The 17897-nt window shown below is 48.8% G+C and overlaps 4 protein-coding genes across 6 annotated transcripts; 3 read left to right on the top strand and 1 right to left on the bottom strand.

Moving 5' to 3' along the window:
• The first annotated feature begins 308 nt into the window (after positions 1-308).
• Positions 309-2307, top strand: LRRN4CL (LRRN4 C-terminal like). Of its 2 annotated transcripts, none has more exons than XM_043451319.1 (2): positions 309-423; positions 952-2307. In XM_043451319.1, the coding sequence occupies exon 2, from the start codon at positions 957-959 to the stop codon at positions 1656-1658; it is 702 nt and encodes a 233-aa protein (XP_043307254.1). In that variant the 5' UTR covers positions 309-423; positions 952-956; the 3' UTR covers positions 1659-2307. The 2 variants fall into 2 exon arrangements, with proteins under 2 accessions (XP_043307254.1, XP_043307253.1); XM_043451318.1 differs by lacking the exon at positions 309-423 and adding an exon at positions 462-809.
• A 6877-nt stretch (positions 2308-9184) lies between these two features.
• On the top strand, positions 9185-11897 carry UBXN1 (UBX domain protein 1). Of its 2 annotated transcripts, none has more exons than XM_043451299.1 (10): positions 9185-9321; positions 9429-9517; positions 9657-9710; positions 9797-9891; positions 9994-10063; positions 10300-10491; positions 10590-10641; positions 10767-10883; positions 11402-11594; positions 11760-11897. In XM_043451299.1, exons 2-10 carry the CDS (start codon positions 9459-9461, stop codon positions 11807-11809), a joined length of 882 nt encoding a protein of 293 aa, XP_043307234.1. In that variant the 5' UTR covers positions 9185-9321; positions 9429-9458; the 3' UTR covers positions 11810-11897. The 2 variants fall into 2 exon arrangements, with proteins under 2 accessions (XP_043307234.1, XP_043307233.1); XM_043451298.1 differs by having other exon boundaries at positions 9797-9903.
• Positions 11898-13450: 1553 nt separating this feature from the next.
• Positions 13451-14396, bottom strand: LOC122430596 (ubiquinol-cytochrome-c reductase complex assembly factor 3). Its single transcript, XM_043451302.1, has 2 exons — positions 14173-14396; positions 13451-14081 (listed from the first exon to the last, which is right to left on the bottom strand). Exons 1-2 carry the CDS (start codon positions 14290-14292, stop codon positions 13932-13934), a joined length of 270 nt encoding a protein of 89 aa, XP_043307237.1. The 5' UTR covers positions 14293-14396; the 3' UTR covers positions 13451-13931.
• Positions 14397-16190: 1794 nt separating this feature from the next.
• On the top strand, positions 16191-17695 carry LBHD1 (LBH domain containing 1). Its single transcript, XM_043451560.1, has 4 exons — positions 16191-16556; positions 16650-16797; positions 17379-17606; positions 17676-17695. The coding sequence occupies exons 1-4, from the start codon at positions 16407-16409 to the stop codon at positions 17693-17695; spliced, it is 546 nt and encodes a 181-aa protein (XP_043307495.1). The 5' UTR covers positions 16191-16406.
• The last annotated feature ends 202 nt before the right edge of the window (positions 17696-17897 follow it).

Here is a 17897-nt window from a genome sequence, read left to right as displayed (position 1 = left end):
TGTCCATAGCTGTTTTCCTCTCTGATACCAGCCAGGTGGCCCCGTCCCTTTCGCTCCCCTCCTCACCCCTTCACATGACTTCAGCCTTTGGATTCTCAGCCCCTGGCTGCTTTCCACATTCCACTGCTCTTTCAGAACCCAGGCATCCCGACCTCCAGCTGAAACCGCTGCATGTGGCTCCCCCACCCTGGCCCCGTGACTCAGGCCTTCTGAAGGGACCAGCCCTCTTCTTGGCACTCACCAGGGAGGGGAGCAGGGGAAGGGGGGCCAGGTGGTGACATCACAGTCGAGTGGTATAAAAGCTTTGGGCCGAAACAGAGTTGAAATTGAAGACACTGACAGAACGTGACCGCACAGCCTGTGTTCCTGGGGACCTCTTAGGAGCCCCAGCCTGCTACTCGCCGCATCAAGGCCTACCTGCTGGTAAGGGGGTGCCTATGAGATAGAAATGTGGAGGGCAGGGAGGGACCAGGCCTTCGACAGGTGGGGACGGAGGGCTCCAGGGCCTCTGTGTCCCCTCTCTTCTCCGTTCTAACTACCATCTCCTTTCTGGCTTTCTGCATGTGTCGCTGACTATCTGGTTGCTCTGGGTGGCAGCTGGTAACCATTCCACCTTCCTTACCCAGGCGGTGTAAATCATTTCCTCCTCTTCTCCGCCCCAGCTCCCCCCAGCACTGTTTATTCATTAACTATTTCCAGTGCTTCACATGTTGCGGATCGCACCTCTCTCTCTGTCAGCTTAGACCACATTTCATTCTTTTCCCCAAAACCAAGCACATACGCTGTTCAGAAGCTGGACGGACACATGGGTGTGTCACGGGGTCATTCCCACCTCTTGTTCTCCTGGTCCCCGGTCCTGTTTCCCTTTGCTTACAGGTTTTGTTGAGGGACGAGGGGGGCTGGCAGGGCCTGGGGGCTGAAGAGCCTTTACCCTTGCACCTTCCCTTCCAGATTCCATGCCGCGCGCTCCCTGCCTTCTGTGGCTGCTTGCTGTCACCTTCTCCCTGGTTCCCAGAACGCAGCCCTTGGCGGCCGGAGACTTGGAAGGAGACGAGCAAGATGAGACACCTTTGCCCGCTGTCCTCTGTGACTATGACCACTGCCGCCACCTGCAGGTGCCCTGCCAGGAGCTGCAGAGGGCCGGCCAGAGAGCCTGCCTGTGCCCCGGCCTCTCCAGCGCCCTGCAGCCGCCGCGGCCGCCACGCCTGGGGGAAGTGCGCGTGGAGGCCGAGACTGGCCGCGCCGAGGTGCACTGGTGCGCCCCCTCCTCCCCGGTCCACCAGTACTGGCTGCTGCTGTGGGAAGGCGGTGGGGCTCCGCAGAAGGGGCCCAGCTTCAACTCGACGGTCCGCCGAGCGGAGCTGCAGGGCCTGAAGCCCGGGGGCGCATACGTTGTCTGCGTGGTGGCCGCCAACGACGCGGGAGAGAGCGGCGCGCCCGGGCCCGGGGCGGAGGGCCTCGACGGCGCGGACGGCCCCAACTTAGGGCCCTGCGGCCGGCTGACCGTGCCTCCGCGGCCGCTCACTGTGCTGCACGCGGCTGTCGGCGTGGGCTCGGCGCTGGCCCTGCTCAGCTGCTCCGCCCTGGTCTGGCACTTCTGCCTACGCCAGCGCTGGGGCTGCCCCCGCCGAGGCCGCCCCAGCCACTCGGGGCTCTGAGGCTGCCCGGGCCTCCCCGGGGAGGTGACGGCCCACGAAGGCCAGACCGAGGGTGGCAGAGAAGACCAGGCGCTGGGCCCTTGCTGAGTGGGTTCATGCCCCAAACTTAACACTCTGCTCCGAAGCTGAGGTTTAGAAGGAGTAGAGAAAGTTGACAAGATCTTCTCTTAATGGACCAGATAGTAATTTAGGCTTTGTGGTTCCAGGGGATAAAATCACAGATACTGTGTAGGTACTTACATAACCATGTAACCATTTAAAAATTTTAAAATGGTTCTTAGCTCGTGGGCCTCACAAATCAGGCTGCGCGACCAGGTTCCACGTGTGGGCCCTGTCACTGTGGGTGGCTTCCCATGGGATTTTGAGAATCAGCTGCTCTGGGATGGGAGTTTGGGGCTAGCGACCACACCTCACCTGCTGCCTTTTGCTTAGATAGTAAGGATGCACACTGAGTTACAATCCACTGTGTCTTAAGTCGGGTGGAACTAAGTGACTGACATGGGGTGGAGAAGAGGAGGATTGTCCAAGTGGCTGTCTGGGACAAGCTTGCTTGTAAAAATATATTAATAACAAAGGATTTCCCCTCCCCCCATTTGTGTTTACTGTGTATTATTTGTGTTGTATAACATTAAAGGAAATGTAAAAGGAAGACGTTTTCATTTTTCATGATCCTTTTTGTTTAAACTTTTTATTTTGTATTAGAGTATAGCTGCAGCCCATGGAGTCGCAAAGAGTCGGACACAACTGAGTGACTACACTTTGGAAACATAGCTATCATGATCTTTTTCAATTCCCTGTCCTTGGGACTTCTCTAGCGGCACAGTGGATGAGAATCTGCCTGCTAATGCAGGGGACATGGGTTCAATCCCTGCAAAGATCCCACATGCCACAGAGCACCACAACTAGAGAGTAGCCCACCCCACCCCCAACCCCACCGCACCCTGAAGCTAGAGAAAGCCTGTGAGTAGCGTCAAGGACCCATAGCAGCCAATAATAAGTAAATAAGTAAATTTTCAATTTCCTTTTTTTTAAACCCAGGCCCCTTCATTGGGAGGGCAGAATCTTAGCCATGGGACCACCAGGGAAGTCCCTTGAGTTTATTTTTAAATTAACTGGATGTAGAAAAGTCTAAGTTGCTATAGAGTTTATTCCTCACTTTTACTGCTCTTAAATCTTTAAAAAATTATAACACAAATTTCAAGTAATACTTGATAAAAGGAGAGTTCTCCTCCTCAAGGGGTAATCGCCTGTAGCAGAGCAAATCTTTTCCTAAGCAGTGGAAATATATTCTTGATTTCATTCAATATACTATGGACAATATTCCATGTTGGTAAATCACCGCTTCCTTGATTATATGAATGGCATAACTTTCCATTGGAGGATGCTCCTTAACTGATACTTCCCATGGCTCCTTGTTAGAACATTTGTCTTCACTGTTTGCTATGGACATCCTTGTTTGTTGGCATATCCTCACATGATTAAGTATTTCCACAGGGTACTTACCCAGAAGTAAGTGAGAGAGATAGTACTATACAATTTAGTCATTCTTCTCTTTTTTTGTTGTTCAGTCACTAAGTCATATCCAACTCTTTATGACCCCATGGACTGCAGCACACCAGGCCTCTGTCCTTCACTATCTATCAGAGTTTGCTCAAACTCATGTCCATTGTGTTGACGATGCCATACAACTCTCTCATCCTCTGTTGCCCCCTCCTCCTGCCCTCAATCTTTCCCAGCATCAGGGTCTTTTCCAGTGGGTCGGCTCTTCGCATCAGGTGGCCAAAGTATTGGAGCTTCAGCTTCAGCATCAGTCGTTTCAATGAATATTCAGGGTTGATTTCCTTTAGGATTGACTGATTTGATCTCCTTGCATTCCAAGGGACTCTAAAGAGTCTTCAGTACCACAATTCGAAAGCATCAACAAAGTCTCTGCTTTTTAATACGCCATCTAGGTTTGTCATCGCTTTCCTTCCAAGGAGCAAGCACGTTTTAATTTCATGGCTGCAGTCCGTCTGCTGTGATTTTGGAGCCTAAGAAAATAAAATGTCGTTGTTTCCATTTTTCCCCCATCTGTTTGCCATGAAGTAATGGGACTGAATGCCATGATCTTAGTTTTTTGAACGTTGTTTTAAGCCAGCTTTCTCACTTTCCTCTTTCATTCTCATCAAGAGGCTCTTTGGTTCCTCTTCACTTTCTGCTATTAGAGTGCTATCATCTGCCTATCTGAGGTTGTTGATATTTCCCCCAGAAATCCTGATTCCAGCTTGGCATTTTGCATGATGTACTCTGCACCAGGCTTCCCTGGTGGCTCAGATGGTAAAGAATCCGCCTTCAATGCAGGACACCTGGGTTCAATCCCTGAGTTGGGAAGATCCCCTGGAGGAGGGCATTGCAACCCACTCCAGTATTCTTGCTTGGAGAATCCCCAAGGACAGAGGAGCCTGGTGGGCTACAATCCATGGGTTCGAAGAGTCAGATGACTCTGACTGACTGAATGACTGAATGACCCACTGAATGACTAAGCATGGCACAGTACTCTACATATGTTAAATAGGCAGGGTAATAACACACAGCCTTGACAATCTCCTTTTCCAATTTTGAACCAATCCATTGTTTCATGTCCAGTTCTAACTGTTGCTTCTTGACCTGCATACAGGTTTCTCAGGAGACAGGTAAGGTGGTCTGGTATTCCCATCTCTTGAAGAATTTTCCACAATTTGTTGTGATCCACACAGTCAAAGGCTTTAGTGTAGTCAATCAAACGGAAGTGATGATTTTTGATGTTTTTCTGGAATTCGCCTGATTTCTCTATGGTCCAACAGATGTTGGCAGTTTGATCACTGGTTCCTCTGCCTTTTCTAAATTCAGCTTGCACATCTGGAAGTTCTCGGTTCACATACTGCTAAAGCCTTACTTGAGGAATTTGAGCATTATCTTGCTAGCATGTGAAATGAGCACAATTGTACAATAGTTTTAACATTCTTTGGCATTGCCTTTCTTTGGAATTGGATGAAAACTGACCTTTTCCAGTCCTGTGGCCATTGCTGAGTTTTCCAAATTTGTTGACATATTGAGTGCAGCACTTTAACAGCATCATCTTTTAGGATTTTAATTCAGCTGGAATTGTCACCTTCACTAGCTTTGCTCATAGTAATCTTCCTAAGGCCCACTGGACTTCACACTCCAGGATGTCTGTATCTAGGTGAGTGACCACACCATCATGTTTATCTGGATCATTGAGACCTTTTTTTGTATAGTTCTTCTGTGTATTCTTGTACATGTTCTTAGTCTCTTCTGCTTCTGTTAGGTGTTTGCCATTTCTGTCCTTTATTTTGGCCATCCTTGCATGAAATGTTTCCTTGGTATCTCCAATTTTCTTGAAGAGATTTCTAATCTTTCCCATTCTATTGTTTTCCTCTATTACTTTGCACTGTTCACATAAGAAGGTGTTCTTATCTCTCCTCGCTATTCTCTGGCACTCTGCATTCAGATGGATATAACTTTCCTTTTCTCTTCTGCCTTTCACTTCTCTTATTTTCTCAGCTATTTGTAAGGCCTTCTCAGACAACCATTTTGCCTTTTCACATTTCTTTTTCTTGAGGGTGGTCTTGATCACTGCCTCTTGTACAATGTCACGAACCTCCATCCATAGTTCTTCAGGCACTCTGTCTACCAGATCTAATCCCTTGATTCTATTTGTCACCTCCACTGTATAATCATGAGAGATTTGACTTAGGTCATACCTGAATGGTCTAGTGGTTTTCCCTACTTTCTTCAATTTAAACCTGAATTTTACAATAAGAAGATCATGATCTGAGCCACAGTTAGCTCCTGGTCTTATTTTTGCTGACTGTATGCTGCTGCTGCTAAGTCACTTCAGTTGTGTCCGACTCTGTGAGACCCCATAGATGGCAGCCCACCAGACTCCCCCATCCCTGGGATTCCCCAGGCAAGAATACTGGAGTGGATTGCCATTTCCTCCTCCAATGCATGAAAGTGAAAGTGAAATCACTCAGTCATGTCCGACTCATAGTGACCTCATGGACTGCAGCCCACCAGGCTCCTCCGTCCATGGGATTTTCCAGGCAAGAGTACTGGAGTGGGGTGCCATTGTCTTCTCCTGACTGTGTAGAGCTGCTCTATCTTCAACTGCAAAGAATATAATTAATCTGATTTCAGTCTGACCATCTTGTGATGATCCTGTGTAGAGTCATCTCTTGTGTTGTTGGAAGAGGGTGTTTGCTATGACCAGTGTGTTCTCTTGACAAAACTCTGTTAGCTTTTGTCCTGCTTCATTTTGTACTCCCAGGTCAAGTTTACCTGTTACTCCAGGTATCTCTCTCTTTAAAAAAAAAAACACAAACATTTATTTATTTTATTTGGCTGTGCTGGGTCTTAGTTGTAGCATATGGGATCTAGTTCCCTGACCAGGGATCAAACCTGGGCCCCCTGCCTTGGGTGCATGGAGTCCCAGCTCCTGGACCACTAGGGAAGTCCCTCCAAATATCTCTTGACTTCCTACTTTTGCATTCCAATAACCTATGATGAAAAGGACATGGGAATGACAAACCACTCCAGTATTCTTTCCTCGAGAACCCCATGAACACTATGAAAAGACAAAAAGATATGACACTGGACGATGAGCCCTCCAGGTTGGTAGGTATCCAATATGCTACTGGGGAAGAGGGGATAAATAGCTCCAGAAAGAGAGTTGAGCAAAAGCAGAAACGAAGCTCAGTTGTGGATATGTCTGGTCATGAAAGTAAAGTCCAAAGCAGTAAAGAACAATATTGCACAGGAACCTGGAATGTTAGGTCCATGAATCAAGGTAAATTGGACATGGTTAAGTAGGAGATGGCAAGAGTGAACATTGACATTTTAGGAATCAGTTAACTAACACGGAAATGGGAGGATTTAATTCAGATGACCATTAGATCTACTACTGTGGTCAAGGATCCCTTAGAAGAAATGGAATAGCCCTCACAATCAACAACAGAATCTGAAATGCAGTACTGGGTGCAATCTCAAAAATGACAGAATGATCTCAGTTTGTTTCCAAGGCAAACCATTCAACATCACAGTAATCCAAGTCTATGTCCCAACCATTAATGCAGAAGAAACTGAAATTGAATGGTTCTAGGAAGAGTTACACAGAGAAGGCAATGGTACCCCACTCCAGTACTCTTGCCTGGAGAATCCCATGGACGGAGGAGCCTGGTAGGCTGCAGTCCATGGGGTTGTGAAGTCCATAGGCTCAGACACGACTGAGCGACTTCACTTTCACTTTTTACTTTCCTTCATTGGAGCAGGAAATGGTAACCCACTCCAGTGTTCTTGCCTGGAGAATCCCAGGGACGGCAGAGCCTAGTGGGCTGCTGTCTATGGGGTCGCACAGAGTCGGACACGACTGAAGCGACTTAGCAGCAGCAGCAGCAGCAGGAAGAACTACAAGACCTTCTAGAACTAACACCAAAAAAAAGATATCCCTTTAAAAAAAATATTCTTTTTTTTAGGGGGCCATGTTCTGTGGTATGTGGAATTTTAGTTCCTGACCACGGATCGCACCAGTGCCCCCTGCATTGGGAGCACAGAGTCTTAACCACTGGACCACCAGGAAGTCCCTAGTCATTTTTCTCTTATTGGAACTCTAGAATAAATTTAGAATATATTTGCATCTAGAATATACTCACCACATTGCCACAAATTCTTTGTGTATTTTTGATTCCTGTATTTCCTCAGCATTTCAGTTCAGTTCAGTTGCTCAGTCATGTCCAACTCTTTGCAACCCCATGGACTGCAGCAGGCCAGGCTTCCCTGTCCATCACCAACTCCTGGAGCTGACACAAACTCATGTCCATCAAGTTGGTGATGCCATCCAATCATCTCACCCTCTGTCACTCCCTTCTCCTCCTGCCTTCAATCTTTCCCAGCATCAGAGTCTTTCCCAACAAGTCATTTACAAATAATGAGGGTCTACTCCCTCATTTTTTTCATAATTTTTCTTACCTACTATCTTATTATTAAAGACTCACTTTAGAGACTTCCCTAGTAGTCCAGTGATTAAGATCCTACACTTACACCACAGGGAGCACGGGTTTGATCCCTGGTCAGGGAACTAAGATCCCACATGCCACATGCCTTGTGCAGCAAAGCCAAAAATACAAAACCAAAAAACCATGAAGACACGCTTTACATACATTCTCACTTAATTCCTATCACACTCATTCCAAGAGATGGTGTCACTTTTTTCACAAATGAGAAGCAAGCTTGAGCTTCTAAACACTTTGAAGCTACAAGTCAGGATTTCAGCCCAAGTTGCATCAAAAGCTGATGCTCTTGACTCCACTACAGAGAGACAGCACAGCTTAGCCGTTTTATATCGCACACTGCCTGGGTCTGAATTCCAGCTCTCCTACTTTACCAGCTCTGTCACCTTCGGTAAATTAGCTCACCCTTCTGTGCTTGTTTCCTGTGACTACTAATAATATCTACATCATATGGATTGTTGGGATGATTAAATATTAATTAACCATATAAAATTCTCTAGTGCATCTATTATCAATATTAGCAACTTATTATTAGTCTGCCTCTAATAAACATTTAAAAGTAAGTTTTAGGGACTTCCCTGGTGGTCCAGTGGTTAAGGCTCTGTTCTTTCACTGCAGGGGGCACAGGTTAGCTCCCTGGTGGGGAACTGAGATCTCACAAGCTGTATGACTTGGTCAAATAAACAAATAAGGAAAATAAAAGTGAGTTTTAACTTAGGCGACCTAAGAGACCAGGTAGCAGTGGAGAGCTAAGTAATCAACAAGACTACACAGCAGGGGGACAAATGCTAATAGAGAAAATACTGGTGCTGGGAGATAGAGATGGGGTGGTCAAAGCACGCTTTCCTTAGAATGCAAACCGCAGGAGCTTCCATCGTGGTTCAGTGGTTAAGCTGAGGCACTTTCATCACAGGAATGCAAATTTGATCTCTGGTCCGGGAATTAAAATCCCACAGGTCATGCTGCCAAAAAAGAAAGAAAAGGTCTGTTTTGCAATCTGCACAAGTTACCCTCAAGCAGTGACACATGAACTCCGTGCTAACTACCTTTACCCAGTGCAGCTTGCCAGACACCTAAGGTTGGTGCTATTGTTATCCTCACTTGACAGAGAATTAACAAGAGACGGTAGAAGGAAGCCATTTAGGTGACTGAGGTGTCGTGGAGAAGTCTTAACCCGGGAGGTGATGACAAGATCAGTTACTGCGTTTTGCAAAGATCCCTTGTGGCAGTCGAGCGGAGGATGGCTCAATTCCCCGGAGAGGATGAATGGGTCAAAGGGTGCATACATTTCTAGGGCTCCTGATGAACACTGCTTGCGGTTCGTTTAGGGGCCATCTGGGGAGCTGTCTTCATTCGCCCATGGGTTTCAGGACTGCATCGTCCTTTTTCTCTAGCACCATCGGGCGTCCGGACTTGGGCTGGGGGATGGTGGCTGCCTCCTAGAATGCGACTCTCAGGCACCGCCCATTCGCGTTCCCTCAGCAGGGCCAGGCCGGCGTTTTCTGGCACTCGGCGGCACCCGTCCACGCCCGCCTCCACGTGACCCAAACAGATTCGGGCACTTCCGCCTCGCCTAGGCTTTCTTCTCGTAGGTGTCCGCGGCTGGTCCGCAGCCGGTGAGTGAGCAAGCACCCGGCCGGGGCCGTCGCGGGCAGGGTTGGGCGCTGGTGGGAGGCGCGTCGCGCTGACCCCCTTCGCCGTCTTCACTCCCCCCTCTCCCCAGGTCCCCGCGGGAAGCGGCGGTGGCGGCGTCATGGCGGAGCTGACGGCTCTGGAGAGTCTCATCGAGATGGGCTTCCCCAAGGGACGCGCGTAAGGGAGCCCCCTAACCCAGGGCCGCGGGGGTCGCGCATCTGTCCAGGCCTTTACCCCAGTCTGGCCTCAGGCTCTACGCCCCAGCCTGATCGTCGCCATGGCTCGTGGGCTCTACTCACGGTGTTTCTGCCCTCAGGGAGAAGGCTCTGGCCCTCACAGGGAACCAGGGCATCGAGGCTGCGATGGACTGGTGAGCACTCAGACCGGTGGCAGGGGACGGGGAACTGCTGAGAGGGCAACCTGGACGTTAACCTCGCTCCTGACTTTCCCTGCCAGGTTGATGGAGCACGAAGACGACCCCGATGTGGATGAGCCACTAGCCACCCCCCTTGGACATGTCCTGGGACGGGAACCCACCCCTTCGGAGCAAGGTGGCCCCAAAGGTCCTGACTGAGGAAAACAGTGTGATTATTCAGGAGGGCCCGAGGAGGAGGATGAAAGGGTAATAATACTGATTGTTTGTTTGTATGTAGGACCTGGGTCTGCAGTGGGAGAAGGCAAACCTGTTTTGACTGAAGAGGAAAGACAGGAACAGACCAAGAGGTAGGAAGAACAAGCTCACATTTCTGAGAGTCACTTTCCACCTCTCCCCAGTACACAAATCTGGTCAAAGAACTCTCACTTCCCACATTGTTTTTTCTTGGCCTTTTCCTTCTTTGTTTTTTTTGTATCTGTTTTGGGACTCTGTTCTTGGATTTTGTTTTCTGAGTCCCTTGTTATAAACTCACTTTCCCAATTTATATACATGTCTCTTGAATGGTTTCCTTTCTGCAACATAGGATGTTGGAGCTGGTGGCCCAGAAGCAGCGGGAGCGTGAAGAAAGAGAGGAGCGGGAGGCATTGGAACGGGAACGGCAGCGCAGGAGACAAGGGCAGGAGTTGTCAGCTGCCCGACAGAGGCTACAGGAAGACGAGATGCGCCGAGCTGCTGAAGAGCGGAAGAGGGAAAAGGCTGAAGAGTTAGCAGCCAGGTCTGGGTTCTGGGACATGGGTCTGGCTAAGACATGGGAAAGGAATCAGGATTTGCTTTGTCAATGTCTGACCTCCTTGTGTCCTGTTTGCATTCCAGACAAAGAGTCCGAGAAAAGATTGAAAGGGACAAAGCAGAGAGAGCCAAGAAGGTAGGTGATTGGGTGGAAACCCAGGATAGTGAAGTTGGGGGGTGGGCAGTAAATCTAGCTTTTTTTTCTTAGCTTCAGAGGGCAAGGATGGGCTGAGTGCTTGATTACTGAACTTTGTCTTCTAGTATGGTGGCAACGTGGGTTCTCAGCCATCCCCACCAGCAGCAGAGCCAGGCCCTGTTCCCTCCTCTCCCAGCCGGGAGCCTCCCACAAAGCGGGAGTATGACCAATGTCGCATACAGGTACTGATTCGGATTCCAGTCTTGCTCCTGAGACCCTTTGTTGGCTTACAGGGCACCCAGCCGAGCCCAGCCCAGAGCTTTTTTCAGTTATGTTCCCTTTGCCAAACCTCTCCCTTCTTTGTAAATGACTTTTGAAATCCTACCTCCTTTGCTCTGAGGGAAGATATCAAATTTCACTTGCCCCAGTCTTATTTAAACCCATACCCCTCTCTTACTCAGCAGTTCCCTTTTTACTTGTTCATAGTGTTTTCATTTAGATTATGCACCTGTTTGCATGATGTGGTATCTGTCCAGATGTTTTATATAATTTTGTATTATGTTTTCCTTAAATTATGAGGGAGCCAGGGGTGCTGGCTGAGTAAGGTGCATCCTAAGTGGTTGTTCATTCGGTGCTTTCAATAGTAATTCTCCTGGTCCAGTCTAAGTGGAAGGAGAAGCCAACTTTGCTCTTTTTCCTCACTTGGGCACCTAACTCAGTTATGACGCTCACTATACAGTATCTCTCTCTTGCCTTCTAGGTCCGGCTGCCAGATGGGACCTCACTGACCCAGACGTTCCGGGCTCGGGAACAGCTGGCAGCTGTGCGGCTCTACGTGGAGCTCCACCGTGGGGAGGAGCCAGGCGGGGGCCAGGACCCTGTGCAGTTGCTCAGTGGCTTCCCCCGGCGGGCCTTCTCAGAGGCTGACATGGAGCGGCCTCTGCAGGAGCTGGGTATGACACGTGGGATCCTAAACTAGGACTTGGGGAATAGGGGAATCGGAGAAGAGAAGGGATGCAAAGAAGGGACTTTGTTTAGAGATGGTGTGAGGGCAGCATATGGGGCGGTGGGGCGAAGCAGATATCTTTGGGTTCAAATCTGTTTTCTTCCATCTTCAGGACTTGTGCCTTCTGCTGTCCTCATTGTGGCCAAGAAATGTCCCGGCTGAGAGGCCTTTATCCCACCATCCCTCTCTGACCTCTCTTCATCTTTGATAAAGCACTGACATTGCCTTCTTAATAAATAGACTCTCTTGAGTTCTGTATGTACCTGACTCCTTCCTGAATGGCTGGGAGAGACAAGGAAGGCTTTCAGAATAGACACTATGCTTTATCTTAAATTTCCAAGGGAGACTTGTTTCTAATCTCTGGGTCTGATTAGTTGCCTGGGAGGTTAACTGGAAGGTTAAAGTGGGGGCGTACATTGGATAGCACTTTTTGCTCTATGAGTAAGACAGTACCTAAGCTTGAAACCTTTACTGGCTATGTGCCTTGACTTAAGTCTAGTTTCTTCTTTAGTAAAATCTGGATAATAGTACCTGTTATTTGGGGTTGTGGGGGTTACGTAATGCTTTAGCACAGTGCATGACACCTAACGAGTCCCCAGTTACTAGCTACTAAAAGTGTAGTTTTTAAAATGTGGCCATTCACGAAAAGTATTGAGTACTTAATATGTACTACACAGTTTTAAGTACTATATGTGTATTAACTGAGATATGAAGGCACTATTACCTAGCAGTGGGTACAATTATCCCATTTTAGAGACTGGGACGTGAAAGCGCATGACTTGTTCAGACTGACACAGGTAGCAACCTGCACACACTCCTGGGGAGCCTGACTTTCAGGCTCAGGCTCTGAACTGCCAGGCTCCTGCATTCTAGCCCCTCTTGCTGTTGCTGCTCACCTCATCCTCATGCTCCCTCAAGCAGCTGCCTCATTCCTCTCAAACCTTGGCTAGGAAAGAGGCCACAACTAAACTTAAAAGATCACACGTGACAACTTGTTTATGACTTCACAATCTAGAAGCACAAAACCACACCACTGCCTCATATGTGGGATCAGACCTCAGTGTTACCAGGCTTTATGTAGTGTTTCAGCTTTAATGAAAACAGCCTCCCCTGCACCCCACTGTTGCAATAGTTTGGAACCACAGGACAGAAAAATAAAAAGGAGAGTGAACTTACTGACTTGGCTGTGGGGCTGCCACCCCACTGACAGCTTTACCTCATCCCATCAGTGGCATCTCCAATAGATTCTGTGACCAAATTCAGAGACTGAAAACCACTGCAATGAACACCTTATGGGGGGAAAGCCCTAGTGCATTTAGTGAGAGACTGCCCTGTGCCTGGCACTTACATTCCTAAGTTCACCTTTTGACCACAGTTCTCAAGATAATTGGCACCTTTATGATCAGGACTTCCCAGGTGGCCCCAGTGGCAAAGAACACCCCCACCACCGCAAGAGACGTAAGAGACGCAGGTTTGGTCCCTGGGTTGGGAAGATCCCCTGGAGAAGGAAATGGCAACTCACTCCAGTATTTTTGTCTGGAGAATCCTGTGGACAGCTGGGCTGCAGTCCATAGGGTAGCGGAGTCAGACAGGACTTAAGTGACTTAGCACGCATGGAACAGGAGGACTGAGGCTCAGAGAGGTTCTGTAACATACAGGAGTTGAAATAAGATCTGTCTCAGTATGCTCCGTTTTACTAGTACCACAATGGCCTCCAAAACTTAAGACCAAAGAGGGCATCATGGCACATGCTAGTTGCTAGAAGCCCCTCTCCAACCTCATTCGAAAGACAGGAACCCAAAGTGTCCTCTATGGGTGTTTATTGCACAAGAGTTTCCAGGCTAGTTATAATTTCAAGAACGTCACTTGGTTATCCACTCCCACAAACCACAGGACCTGACCTGTGTTTTGAAAATGTCGATTGGGCTTCAGCCTCACATGGGGCGGGCGTGGCAGGCGGCAGCCGCACTCCAGCCAGGCCGCAGCACCGACCCGCAGAACACTTGGCTTTTATGGGCGTCCAACCGCAGGGCTCACTCTCTGGATGGAGGAACATGGTTTATTGATTCCTTCAGTTAGCCACAGCCCGCGGTGTGGACGTTAAAACGTAGTCCGTGCAAGCTTTAGGAGAGAGCGCGCTCACCCGGCGGAAGCGCCCCAAGTCCCGGAGAGGCCTGCGCTTGGGATCCGGGTCGGACTCCCCGCCGGCCCACGGAGGAGTCAGGCTGGCTTGGGCGCCTGCGCTGCAGCATAAATCCCGGCGCCCAGGCGGGCAGGTTCTGTCTCAGGCTGACCTCCCGCCGCCGCCATTCATCCAGTTCTTTCTCCAGGCGACGTTCTCTTGCGTGGCCGCTGCTTCCTGCAGAGTGGCTAGCAGTAACTGTTTGGTCCTGGCCGCCTCGTCCCTGCGCTGCGGGTCCTGCTCCGGCATCTCCTGCGGGCGGAAAGAGTGGTTCGCAGCCCCGGCCACCAGCCCGCGGTTCTCCGCCCGCCCACCCCACCGCTGCCTCCCCAACGGCTCCCACCTTCAGCATCGCCTGCTTCCGCTCCTCTCCCGGGGTCACAAGGGCAAAGAGCGCGGTGCCCACGCCAGCCCCGGCGCCCAGCACTGCGCCCGCGAGCAGCAACTTGTGCAGGTTCTCCATGGGCGACCGCGTGACCAGCGAGGCGACCTCTGGAGCCTCCAGTAGCCTAGCAAGGCCGCCGCGACGTCTCAATCTGCGCAGGCTAGAGTGCCCCACACAAGAAACCATAGAGACGGGCCCGGGCTAGAGAGGACCTAACCAGAGAGGCGTTTCGAATGAATCTGAAGCATCTAGATCTTAAGACTAAGTTTAGCTGAGAAGTTGGAGCGCGTCAAGAGGTGTTGGGACCCAGGGCTTAGAGTGGGACCCCTTATCATGAAATCCCGAGTAGGATTGCTAACGGGAGAGTGTCTTCATGGTTACTGTGAGTTTTACAATTGCCCAGTTCCGGAAGGTCCAGATCAATAGAGGGCTAAGCCCTCTGTAGTTTCCTAGGATTACTTGTGCTTTATCCAAACTGCATTATGTAATGGACGTCCACATGTTTATAAATATCAGTCTGTTGACTCCCTCAGTCTCTTCAATCCTGAACAAAAACTGAAAAACCAAGTGTACCGGATGGGGAAAAGGATATACTAATACGTTTTCCTTTCATTTTACTTGGTAAAACCAAACGTTGCCTTTCTCTTTAAGATATATAATCTTGGCTTTTTTTTTTTTTTAAACCATGAAAACCATGGATGTTGTGTAACCTACCGAATTCTAGTTTGGTGAAGAAAACACCTCTTAGTTGTGTGACTCTGGATAAGTCATTTAAGTTCTTTGTTTTCCGGTTTCTGCATCGGAAAATGAGGCTAATAACAGTGCATGTGGACATGTCAATGGACATGAATTTGAGCAAATTCTGGGAGATAGTGAAGAACAGGGAAGCCAGGCATGTTGCAGTCCATGAGGTCGCAAAGGGTCAGCCATGACTTAGCAGTTGACCAACAGCATCTCACAATTTTAGGATAATTAAACAATTTATATGAAAAGCATTTAAAACAGTTCCTGGTATCAACTACAGACTGGCGCTTGCCAAGAGCATTTGCCAGTGACTGAACAGCAACAATCACTGTTGGATGGCATCACTGATTCAATCAACGTGAATTTGAGCAAGCTTCAGGAGTTGGTGATGGACAGGGAAGCCTGGTGTGCTGCAGTCCATGGGGTCACAGAGTCGGACGAGACTGAGCTGAATGAACAAAAACAAGAAGGGCACTTGCCATCTGCCTGTATTGCTGCAGCTGCTGACCTCGACACTCCCTAAAGGGAATTCAGGGTGGAGAGTGAGGCACTCTGTGCCCCAGGGAAACTGGTGGAACAGGTCTTTTAGATAGTTCGATATTTTCAGGAACTGATTTCATGATCTCATTTCTTGCACCTCCTCATATCTAGAAAAGCACTAAATCCCTTCATGGTGATGTCAGCTCCTGCTCCTGACTAGCAGAAAACCTTTTATAAAATGAGCGCCTGATTGCACTGAGCTCCCCCTTCACCAAAATCATTTATTTTGACTTTCCCCGCTGCCTCTTTGGAGCAGTCTCTCAGACCCGAGGGACTGTCTCCTGGGCTGCAGTCTCCATTTTGCTCCAAATAAAACTTCACTCACAACTCTCACGTTGTGCTTTTTTTTTTTTTTAGTTGACACTATATAAATATTCATTAAATAAGTTACCAAGAAACATGTCAATTTGGGAGACCCTGTAAGAATCAGGAAATTTCAAACTCATCATCAAAGCTCTTTACTCATGGGGCTTTAATCCAAATGCCCTCCTTAACTCCTACTCCTCCTGCTTTTCCCCGTGTCACCACAGAGTGAGTGCGCTTCCCTGGTGCCTCAGACCATAAAGAATCTGCCTGCAATGCGGAAGATCCCCTAGAGAAGGAAATGGCTACCCACTCCAGTATTTTTGCCTGGAGAATCCCATGGACAGAGAAGCCTGGCAGGCTATACAGTCCATGGGGGTCGCAAAGAGTCTCACACAACTGAGCAACTAGCACTTCACTTCTTCCCACCTCCTGGGATTGTCCCCTCCCCTGGAAGGCCCATAATCTCCTTGCACGTCAGCCTCCTCTCCTCAGAAGTGATTAAGGGGCTCGGCTTCAAAGCGATTAAAGGAGCAGTCTGTGGGGTGCACTGGGCAGGAACACTCTACTGAGTCCAACCGCCCTACATTCTAGAATCAGCACCCATGGCCCTTGTGCCAGGGAGCAGTGAGGATGGGCCTTGGCCTAGAGATAGCCCAGGCTCTTCCCAGCATCCAGAAAGTCCTAGACTGACCAACCCGCTGTGGAAGGACAGAGGAGAAATTGACAGGGTTGAAGGCCACCAGGATGTTCAGGTTAGTACTTTCCCACCTTGCGTCCTGCTGTCGGTTCATCCTCCACTTTGGCCCGGTTTCCCCGCTGTGCCCATCCAGGCTGTGTGTCCGCAGACCCGCCTCCCCTCCATTGTGGTGGAAGCCTCTGAGGTGAGTGAAGAGAGTGGGGAGCTCCGGTGGCCACACGAGGAGCTGCTGCTGCTGACTGACGATGAGGAAGAGGAGGTCGAGGTGTTCTTCCAGGACCAAAGTGAAGAACCAGGTGAGGGAGGAGGCTCGTTCAAACGGGGCTGTTGTGAACTGAATGTTCTAAGCAGAACAAGAGGGACAACTTAGTTGTGTCCCCTGCATTAAGCAGCACACAGTAGGTGCTCAGTAAACATCGTGAAGAGAAATGTAGAGGTGGGAGATAAAAGTCATGGTGGCTGAGGGACTTTCTTGATGGTCCAAGTCCAAATCCAGTGGTTGGGACTCTGAGCTTCCACCTTGGGGAGGGGGAGGAGAGGGCGCAGGTTCGAGCCCCAGCGGTAGAATTAAGATCCCATGTGCCATGCAGCTTGGCCAAAGAAATGAAAACAGTCAAGGTGACTGGCAAAGTTGATGAATTTTTTTTTTTTTTTTTTTGGCTGCCATGTCACACAGCTTGTGGGATAGTTAGGCTCTTCATTTCAATTGCTGTATTATTATTATTTTTTTCTCAATTGCTGTATTATTTTTATAAGCAAAAAGAATTAAACAAATTTACCTTTAAAAAAATAATCCAGTCAGGTACCAGGTATGTTTCACTGTTCTTTTATTATATATTTTTCATTGTTAATGGGTTCTTTAACTCCCCACCCCCAGCCTGGACTTGGAGCTCCCTGGACCCTAAGTCTCCCTTAAGAACCTTTAACCCAGAACTCAGCTGGGGGCAGGAACGGGTAGATCAAGATGACTCCTGGATCCCAGAGGACACAGAATGTCAGGAAACCCCCAATCCCTGTCCTCTCTGGGACCCACCATCAAGCTCCCATGTCTGCAGAAGTTGCTTTGTGGAATATTCCCATTGCCTGCCTCCCAGGAGCTTTGAGGGTAAGTATCATTTTCTCCCTCAAATGTTTTACCTAGGTTTTTGAAGCCTTTCCATCCATCCCTTCACAGTCTTCCCCATGTACAAGTGAGAAAAATGAAGCTTAAAGGTTAAACCCCAGGGTCACATCAGTGATAGTCAAGGAATCTGGATTAAGAATTCTCATCTGTGCTTTTAAGAGTTCAACTAGTTGGGGATGGGAAATAATTCTCTTGTACCTTTTCTATTTAGCACTCATTTTGTGCCTGTCACTGCTAAATGTTTTTACCTGTCAATTGTATGTAATCATATAA

Source organism: Cervus canadensis, chromosome 29 (assembly GCF_019320065.1).
Source record: "Cervus canadensis isolate Bull #8, Minnesota chromosome 29, ASM1932006v1, whole genome shotgun sequence".
Taxonomy (NCBI): Eukaryota; Metazoa; Chordata; class Mammalia; order Artiodactyla; family Cervidae; genus Cervus; species Cervus canadensis.
The sequence above is the reverse complement of the archived record's forward strand: the minus strand, read 5'-3'. Positions and strand labels throughout refer to the sequence as shown.